This window comes from Rhinopithecus bieti, unplaced genomic scaffold, assembly GCF_001698545.2.
Source record: "Rhinopithecus bieti isolate Rb0 unplaced genomic scaffold, ASM169854v2 scaffold_2888, whole genome shotgun sequence".
Classification (NCBI taxonomy): Eukaryota; Metazoa; Chordata; class Mammalia; order Primates; family Cercopithecidae; genus Rhinopithecus; species Rhinopithecus bieti.
Genome location: NW_016804209.1, coordinates 4642489 through 4652671, shown reverse-complemented (window position 1 = coordinate 4652671; position 10183 = coordinate 4642489). Strand labels below are relative to the sequence as shown.

General features: G+C 40.4%; 1 protein-coding gene across 1 annotated transcript in view; it reads right to left on the bottom strand.

The window, feature by feature from the left end:
- Positions 1-964: 964 nt before the first annotated feature.
- Positions 965-10183, bottom strand: part of LPL (lipoprotein lipase) — a 31386-nt gene continuing 22167 nt past the window's right edge. The window contains exons 7-10 of the mRNA XM_017867292.1: positions 8533-8653; positions 6960-7142; positions 5946-6050; positions 965-2916 (exon numbers count right to left, since the gene is read on the bottom strand). Coding sequence (XP_017722781.1) covers position 2916; positions 5946-6050; positions 6960-7142; positions 8533-8653 — 410 coding nt within the window. The 3' untranslated portion in view covers positions 965-2915. The remainder of the gene's footprint in view (positions 2917-5945; positions 6051-6959; positions 7143-8532; positions 8654-10183) is intronic.

The following is a 10183-nucleotide window of genomic DNA, read 5'->3' as shown; positions in this document are numbered from 1 at the left end:
TCCTCAGCGACACCTGCAATCGTCTTTCTTGTTGATCAACAGACATTGATGGGCAGTGGCCAAGTGTGAACTGGAGAGCCCCCTCCTGTCAGGGGAGACCCAAACTCCAGAAGATCCAATACCTTACTGACAATAAAAGTTTGGGTCACAGCTGGGCACGGTGGCTCATGCCTGTAATTCCAGCACTTTGGGAGGCTGAGGAGGGTGGATCACTTGAGGCCAGGAATTCAAGACCAGCCTGGGCAACATGGTGAAACCCCATCTCTACAAAAAATACAAATATTAGCTGAGTGCAGTGGCATGTGATTGTAGTACCATCTACTTGGGAGGCTGAGGCAGGAGAATCACTTCAGCCTGGGAGGTGGAGGTTGCAGTGAGCCATGATCACACCGTTGCACTCTAGCCTGGAAGTTTGGGTCAGTGGCCATTGAAGTAATTGTTTTCTGGACTAAATTCTTCCTGACTGTACTAAGAAGTAATCCCTACTTAGCTGCATAAATGGACTGTATGCTATTATTTTAATTATCAAGGCAACCCAAAGCAAAGTTCTAAAAAATGTACCCTCCCATCCCAAATAGTTCATTTTATTGCACAAATGCTACTTGCGTTACAGCTAACAATGAGGCCTCAGAAATAGAGATAATGTATACTATAAAATGACCAAAGACACTTTATATTAGTCTAACATTTTGCTTGTGAAAAAGCATATTGTAGGCAAGAATAGTCCCGTGTATTTTATGCAGGCAAAATTCTGTATCATTTTCTTCTATAGTCAGTTTAAAGGATATGTAAGGCTTTCTATAGCTTTATACAAATATAAATGTTAAAAATATGTATAATGTGCACTATAATTCTCAGAAGCTCTTTGATTTACTAAGTACAATGGTTACTTAGTCAAAATATGCTGAGTGAATTTGACCTAAGAATAAATTTACTTTAAAAATGATACAAAATAATGACTTAGTGTGGTAATAAAATGTTGTCAATTTTATTAAAAGCTGATTGCATTTCTTCACACAGTTAAGTACGTTTCTTTCTTGTTTTGTTAAAGCCCATTTCATAAGAGTAAGTTGGCTCTGTGACAGCATCACTGATAAAGACACGTACAAAGTTAGCACCACACGTTTATAAATGCAGATCGCCACAAGGACCTTTCCAATATGTACAAGCTCCGTTTACACATCCACACATGTATTTACAGCTAATAAATAAAATGTAAAGCCAAAGCATCCTTGATATCAATAGCAAAGTTTTTCAGAGCCAGAGTTCCGGGTGCTATGTGCTGCTTTAGTGAATCTTTTAAGTTAATGCACCCTGGGTCACAACCCAAATCCAGACATTTAATCAATTATTAATAAAGGGGATGCCAACAGCAAATCGTACATCATTTTATTTTTAGAGAGGATTCATTCCAAGCCTGATGATGTTAATCACAACATTGGTCCTACTATTTATAGGCACGGTCATCTCTCAGAGAAAGGGTCAAAGTTCTGGCACATCAGGAACAATTTCTACTCCAACATGTTCCAAGACATCCCTTGATTGACTGTTTTCCCTTCCGAATTATGCTGAAGGACAGCACACATGCAGAGCTTTCTAGTATGTGTTCACATATCACACACTTTCACAGTCGGGTTCCCAGCGATAGCCTCTGAGATATTTGACATCTTTATCATTTCATCTTTATACATAGAAGAGCATTCTGAAAAATAGGAGATCTAGTTTATAAATAATTGTTCACTCACTCTTGATTAGTTGTTAAAAACAACAAATAGCAACCCTCATGGTGCTCCATGTGGCTCCTTGCACGCGATGGTTTAGAAGCACTGCTTAGGAATCTACCCCAGGAACTTCTCCACCCTTTTACTTAGTAAAAACGGTCCTTCTCTAAAATCTGTAGAAGCTCACACAATGCAAAATTTGAACTCAAACGTATCTTTTCATGTCAAAGCTAGGAACAAAAGAGACGTACTGGAAGTACAACTGAAGCATGACTGAGGTAAGCCTAAAACTGAATAGTAACTGTCAGATATTGAATGATTTTAAATTGATGAAAATCATTTGGAGAATCTAATAATAAAATTATGGTATTTTTTTTCTGTACCATTCAAATTATGTGTCAGCTGAGGATTACAGGCTCATTTTCAACACCTGTCTAGAGAACATTATTATAATATAATCTTGAGACAAAGAAAAAAGAAGGGGTAGAGAGGGATTAATCTATACATGATAAAGCCTATTAAGAATTAATTGATTTGGATTTTACATCTGCTTGAATTTGTAACTTTGTCATGATGCAAGCCAATGGCAGGGACTGTTTAAAAGCTCTGTGTTTATCAGCCCCTTTCTTTGTCCCTCTCCAAGTCACACATTGCTGGTGGACTTCTGGACCACATTCCAACAGCAAGAGGGAATCATTCTAAAACATCATGCATACTGCTAGGTAGATGAGTCTGATTCATGCCTCGGAAAAGCATTTTCTGTATTCTTGGAGACTTGGAGTAAACTTTGAGAAGGTCTTAGCCTGAAAGATCTAGAATTTCAATTAAAATAGGAGGTTCTAACCAATTATAGGCGATGGCCCAATACGCCACATGAAGGAGCCTTATTTTACTATGCGCCCAAACAAGTATTTATTTCTCAAAGGACAAAACAGCGCTTTTCATGATCCACTGTCTTTTAATGTTGGAGGATGTGCTATTTGGCCACTATACCCCACAAATTGAATTAGCCACTTTTTAGTGCTTGAGACTGTCTCCTAAAATAACTAACAAGGATAGAGCTGGGATTAATATTCAGAAAAATCCACTTTTGAAACACGCCGAACACTGGGTATGCTTTGTAAAAGTTACTTCCTTCACTTCATTCTTCACAGAATTCATGTGCTGTTCTTTCTTCTGTAGGTCCGCCCAGTTTCTGAGAAAAAATACAGGAAAAGGGCAATTTACTATCTGCTGAGTGTTTTACAATCCCTGCCCATCCCCCACTGGTTTTAGGATGGAAAAAGCCTTCAACTGGAATTTCAGAAAAAAGGTTGTGAAAATAAACCCAGGGGGGATGTGTATAATGGATGAGAGAATGGCAGGTTCATAGGAATGGAAGACACTGGAGCAACTATTTAGCCCCGTCACAATAAGGTGCATCATTTTTGGAGGACTGGTCCAAATGACTTCTAAATTTAGAGGATTTCTTACTCTAAAATGTATCAAACGAAAAGCCCGTTCCATTGTGATATGAAGTTTCTGAGGAGTTAGCAGGTGTGAGAAAGAGAATCTTTGATTTGATTGATTTTAATCACAGAAGAAAGAAACCGTAGAAGATTATTAGTCTAATTTATAATTACCGCCTAGATAAAGTTCAGGTGCATTTTTTAGAATGCATGTGGCTGGGCGCCGTGGCTCATGCCTGTAATCCCAGCACATTGGGAGGCTGAGGCAGGCAGATCACCTGAGGTCAGGAGTTCGATGACCAGCCTGGCCAATATGGTGAAACTGCGTCTCTACTACAAACAGAAAAATTAGCCAGGCATGGTAGCGGGCACCTGTAATCCCAGCTACTTGGGAGGCTGAGGCACAAGAATTGCTTGAACCCGGGATGCAGAGTTGCAGTGAACCGAGATCATGCTTCTGCATTCTAGCCTGGGCAACAGAATGAGACTCTATCTCAAAAATAAATAAATAAAAATAAAATGCATCTGAACATTCTCTGCCTAAATAACTGTTCTTTTAGTAATCCTATAATCAGACAAGGAATGCATCATTAGGCTTTCTCAGATAAAGTCTTGTAACTTATATAAATAATATGACTGGATGTGCTTTACAAGCAGAGTTATTTACTAATTTAATGAGGTTTTATTTTTACATTCACATATAGATTGAAAGTTGTAGATGTTCTGGGAGAATATGCATGCTACTTATGTGTAACACAAATGCATGTATAAAACTTCATCTAGAGCTGGGTGCGGTGACTTATGCCTATAATCCCAGCACTTTGGGTGCCCGAGGCAGGCGGATCACCTGAGGTCAGGAGTTCAAGACCAGCCTGACCAACATGGTGAAACCCCATCTCTACTAAAAATACAAAATTAGCCAGGCCTGGTTGTGGACACCTGTAATCCCGGCTACTTGGAAGGCTGAGGCAGGAGAATCTCTTGAACCCAGGAGGCGGAGGTTGCAGTGAGCCGAGATCGAGCCACTACACTCCAGCCTGGGCAACAAGAGCGCAGGTTGAAGAAAACAAACAAAAAACTTCATCTAAAAGTCTCTTTCTAAGAATTGAAGAAAGTATGATATTGCTTCAGATTTGTGATGAGGAAAAACAAAGTAAGAACCTCTTAGAAGAAAAGTCTCCAGTTAGATAAGAATTGCGTTCTTTTGCCTGGCTCAATACCACTCACTAGTCTCCATTTTGAGTTTATCTTGATGCTCTTACATTAATGCTTTTGATCCAGATGGTCTCATCTAGTCATTCAGAGTTTATACACCAGAATTCTATTTGTAAAAGATGAAAAACATACAAATATTGTGTATGTATAAAGTCTGAAAAGATATAAATCAAAATGTTAATTGGGGTTGTCTCTGAGTGATATGGTCACAGTGATTTTATTTTCTTTTGCTCATTTTCCTGATCTATTTATAGTAAACATGCATAAAATCTATTACAAAGTAGAATTTAAAAATATTAAAGATGTTAATATATAGGGTCTTTAATATACTTTTCCTAATAGGCAATTTTTTTTTTTTTTGAGACAGAGTCTTGCTCTGTTGCCCAGGCTGGAGTACAATGGCGCGATCTCGTCTCACTGCAACCTCCGCCTCCTGGGTTCAAGCAATTCTCCCGCCTCAGCCTCCCAAGTAGCTGGGATTATAGGCATGCGCCACCACATCCAGCTAATTTTTATATTTTTAGTAGAGACAGGGTTTCGCCATGTTGGCCAGGCTGGTCTCGAACTCCTGACCTCAGGTGATCTGCCCGCCTCAGCCTGGAATTACAGGCATGAAGGCAATTCTTATTCTATACTTTTGTCTCTAAATGCAAACTAGGAAAAGAGAACAAACCAAAAGCAATTGCTTTTCCTATATCCAGATGACGCTGTGTCCAGCCTTTCCCAGCATTTCTTGTGTCACTGTCTTGTATGACATGATCTAATATTTCTCCCCTTTATTCCTGTAACCCATTAGCAATTGCTATCTGGCAGGGGATGTGTGGAGGGATGAAAATGGCATATTCCAGGAATTCAGAACAGGAATGGTGAAGGTCACATGCTTAGTCTCCTCTTAGTACTGACACTCTGGAAAGATTCAGCTAACAGCTGCCACATGGATTAGCCCTAAAGGTCAGGTAGGAAAGAGACAGAGAGTTGTTTGGAGATAGAAAAGAGAACAGTTTCCTGTAACTCTCATTCTGTTCACTTGGTAGCTTCGAGGGTTTTGAGATGGTTGCTTGGGCTAGTCCTATTGGCTGTCTGTCCTGGAGTGCTCTGGTGCTTGCAGAATCAAGAACTATGTGGCTACAGGTGATGCAATGAAACCTTTTCATTTCCCTGAATACATCCTGGGAAGAACTGCACCCACAGCCAGAACGGCAACTACTAAACTTGTGTTACATGCTCTGCAGATGGGATTTGCAAAGACAGCAGAGACGCAGTAGAGAAAAACGCATAAGTGAAGATTCAGGGGTAGTTCAAGGAGTAAAATAAAACCTAAAATGTGTGCCTGGGATGAAGGTCAGGGCTGGGAGAAACAACAGAAAGAAGAAAGAGGAAGTATTGCAAAAAGCAACAGACCCATCTGATAACGTATGTAGAAGGACTAAGAAAGACTGAAGGCTTTGATCACATGAGTCAGGACAAGCTGCTGGTGATAGGGTGAAGGGGAATGCAGGAAGCTGCCTCCCTTAGGGTACAAGCTCAGGCTGCCCGGACAGCTTTAGCCCAGAATGCTCACCAGCCTGACTTCTTATTCAGAGACTTGTCATGGCATTTCACAAATACCGCAGGTGCCTTTCCTTTTTGCAAGTGAGACACTTTCTCCCTAGAACAGAAGATCACCCTGTGGAAGAAAGTGGATGTGACTATGCCATGTAGAACAATCAAAAGCCCCGTTCACAAAGGTACAGTTCTGTCAGGACTGTTTAAATACTACATGATCGTGCTGGGTAATTGTTTTGATATTCCCAATAATTAACTGTCACACTCAGGCCACATCGGAATCAGAGGGTAATTTGAGAGCCTAACCCAGTGTTCAGCAAACAAGCTAGTTAATTTAGATAGACAGGCATGCAGACCGCCTAGAGCGGCCTTATATCACTGGGCTTTTACCAAGAGATGATAAAAGATCAACTCTGCCATCTCTTAGCATCTGCATTAAGGAATTAGCGCATCTGCCTTCAACTGGACCTTGCTAGTGAAAAAAAGATTCTTTATAACATTTCCATCCCATCCCCAAGATCTTTCTTTTCTTTTCTTTTGGTGATACAAGCAAATGACTACTATAGCGTTCTCTATGTAATTCATTTTATGGGTACCCGTGGGTGAGGCTACAGAGACAGGTTGAGATTATCTTGGAATCTTATCCCTCTTGAAGAAGTTGGTTTGAATCTTTGATTATCCAGGTAACATCTCGGAGGTTTGTTCCCCAGCTATTTTGTGCTCACAAGAAACAGTGCTAAATGAGAAGCTTAGATTCTTGACTTCTAGTCCCAGCGCTCACTGAATAACTCTGAGCGATTCAGGGCTTATGTTTTCCTTACATGAAATACAAAAATACTGTCATTTCTCCAAAAAATAAAATAATAAGAAAATAAAATAATACTTCTAAAGAAAATCTACATCATATAGTAATAAATACAAGGTTTCCTAAAGCTCTCCCTGAATCTTGAAGGCCCCTGAAATACAACCCCTAGGTCATGACATCAGGTGGGGGTCTAAAGTGAATGAAAAAAAAAATACATTTAATTACTTTTTCTGAGTCTCTCCTGCTTTTACTCTGATCTTCTGAATGGTAAAGCCGGGACTGCTCCACCAGTCTGACCAGCTGAAGTATGAATCGCTCTTCCATTTGAGCTTCAACATGAGTAGTTCTCCAATATCTACCTCTGTGTAAATTAGGAAGGAGTATGTCTTATTTGTGGAAACTTCAGGCCTAAACAAAAAAGTAATAAATTTGGTTAGTTATAAAGATCTGCTCTCCCTGCCCCCCCCGCCCAACTTTTTTTTCTCCTCTCCAAATATAAATAGCTCTATTGTTTAGGGGATATTTTAAAAATGCAAAAAATGCCCAAGAAAATACCCAAAATGATGGTTGATGGCATTTAGTATATTTTAATTTATATCCACATCTCTTTGGTCTATTCCAGCATTTATCCTAATGACATGAACTATTTAATACAATTCTAAAAGAAAATCCTGAAGTCAATCATTCAGAAATATAATTTTCATTTTCATGTATTCCTTTTCAATTTGTATTGATACTTGAACATTATTTAGTTACAATCATAGCACACATGCAATTCTCTATTCTTCTCTTTATATTTTATATTCCATTTTTTACCATGTTTTCCTGGTTTCCCAGAATTATAGTTTTTACAGGCTAGATCAATTTTATTGACTTGATAAACCACAGTTCATTTAACTACTGACTCAGTGTTGGATACTGGATTTCTAATTTATGCTAGTATATGTTCCACTGTAATTGATGTTTTTAAAAATGTTTGTTGACTATTTCTTTAGGATAAATATTAGAAAAAAAATCACTTCCTTGTAGCTGTGGAAAGTTATTAACGTACTGCCTTCCCCACCTAGAGGGTTCTAGCCGTGAACGATGTGCAGTAGGTTCGCATGTTCTGCTTCACCACCTTGTCTGCACTGGCTAATTTTAAAGATTTGTTCTTCTAGTAATTGTAAAAGAATATCAAGTTGCCTTAATTTTATGTTTATTTGATTAATAGTAAGGGGTAGGCTGGGAACAGTGGCTCACACCTGTAGTCCCAGCACTTTGGGAGGCCAAGGTGGGTGGATCACCTGAGATCAGGAATTCGAGACCAGCTTGGCCAACATGGTGAAACCCTGTCTCTACTAAAAATAAAAAAAAAAAAAAAAAAAAAAAAAACACACACACACACACACAAAAGAAGAGCTAACACTTTGTTATGGACTTGTTACTACTTCTGTTTTCTATACATATTATATATATATATCTATAGAGTGCTTTCCTGTTACTATTGCTCATTTTCTTTAATGTCAAACCTTTGGAGATAATTTGATTGTATTGTTTAACAGCAGCTTTATAAAAGAAATAAGCAGATACAAGATGATAAATAAAAAAAAATAACTAGTAAGTGAAAATAAAATGGCCAATTTGAATCATTTTTTTTCTCAATATAAAATAGAGGAAAGACCTCAATTTTGAAATTCTGATTTTTTTAACTAGAGACTTGTTTTCTAGGCATCCCGCTCTGCTTCTGCTGCTCAGACCAAGGGTTATGGCAGGGGAGGGAGCAGTGCCATGATGACTGCCCCCCTGTGCTACTCACAGGGTGAATGGGATGTTCTCACTCTCAGCCACGGTGCCATACAGAGAAATCTCAAAGGCCTGGTTGGTATGGGTTTCACTCTCAGTCCCAGAAAAATGAATCTTTACTTGGTAATGGAAGACTGTCGGGAAGGAAATTGGAACATGCTGATCAATCTTCATGAAAATACCACAACCCCAAACAATCAGGCAATTTAGAACCACAGAAAGTGTCTCACTAGCACTCAAACCAGAAGTTCACACACATGGAACCACTGGTGTTGCTTGGAAAGACTTCATCATGCACAATGTTCATATTTAGAAAATGCACACCTTGAATTCTACTCCCTTTCAGAAAAGTGTGGTTGTATGCATAGGAAAAACCCAAATGTGTCTGAATTGCCAAGCAGCACTAGGAAGTAGCCATCTTTGATGGGGCGCTAGAGAGATCAAATCAGCAGGCCAAACAAAACACTCATGATGCTTTCTCCATCAACTCCGCCATCCTTGGCCATCTTGTCCCTTAGCATCTGGAGCAAGCATATTCGGCATTTGCTTCTGTGTCACTATATGTCACTGTGTTTGTTTCATGAGTAGGTCTGTCCTCCCACCCTGGCTGTAAGCAGGCTTCCGGTCAGAGGACCATGCCCACCCTTTTAATTCCCCCACCATCTAGCACAGAGTAGGTGTCTACTAGGTACACCATAGAACTTATTTCATTAATTTTTCCATTCTGTGATGGGCACACCAAAATCTCACAAATCATCACTAAAGAACTTATGTAACCAAACGCCACCTGTTCCCCAATAACATATGGAAATAAAATTTTTTTTTTTTTTTTTTGAGACGGAGTCTCGCTCAGTCGCCCAGGCTGGAGTGCAGTGGCCGGATCTCAGCTCACTGCAAGCTCCGCCTCCCGGGTTTACGCCATTCTCCTGCCTCAGCCTCCCGAGTAGCTGGGACTACAGGTGCCCGCCACCTCGCCTGGCTAGTTTTTTGTATTTTTTAGTAGAGCCGGGGTTTCACAGTGTTAGCCAGGATGGTCTCGATCTCCTGACCTCGTGATCCACCCGTCTCGGCCTCCCAAAGTGCTGGGATTACAGGCTTGAGCCACCGCGCCCGGCCAAAAAAAAATTTTTTTAAGAACTTATTTCATTGAACCATCAGCGAGGCCACAAGGACTGCCTTGTAAAGCCAGCTCCTAAAGTGTTCTATACTAGGGACAGCCTCTGGAAACAGGTACTTGAACTTCTATATTTCTTCCCTGCCCCTCCTCTGGTCTCTACCAAAAACCCTGAGCAAACGGGCCTGGGGAGAGGTTAAAAGGAAAGGCAGCAGGACTAAAATACGTCTCGATGATGGGGGAAAAAAGAGTTCTTGGAGGCCAGGCACGGTGGCTCATGCCTGTAATCCCAGCACTTTGGGAGGCCGAGGTGGGTGAATCACCTGAGGTCAGGAGTTTGAGACTAGGTTGGCCAACATGGTGAAACCCCATTTCTGCTAAGAAAAATACAAAAATTAGTCGGGCGTGGTGACAGGTTCCTGTCATCCCAGCTACTCGGGAGGCTGAGGCAGGAGAATCGCTTGAACAGGAGGCAGAGGTTGCAGTGAGCCGAGATTGCGCCACTGCACTCCAGCCTGGGTAACAGAGCGAGACTCCGTCTCAAAAAAAA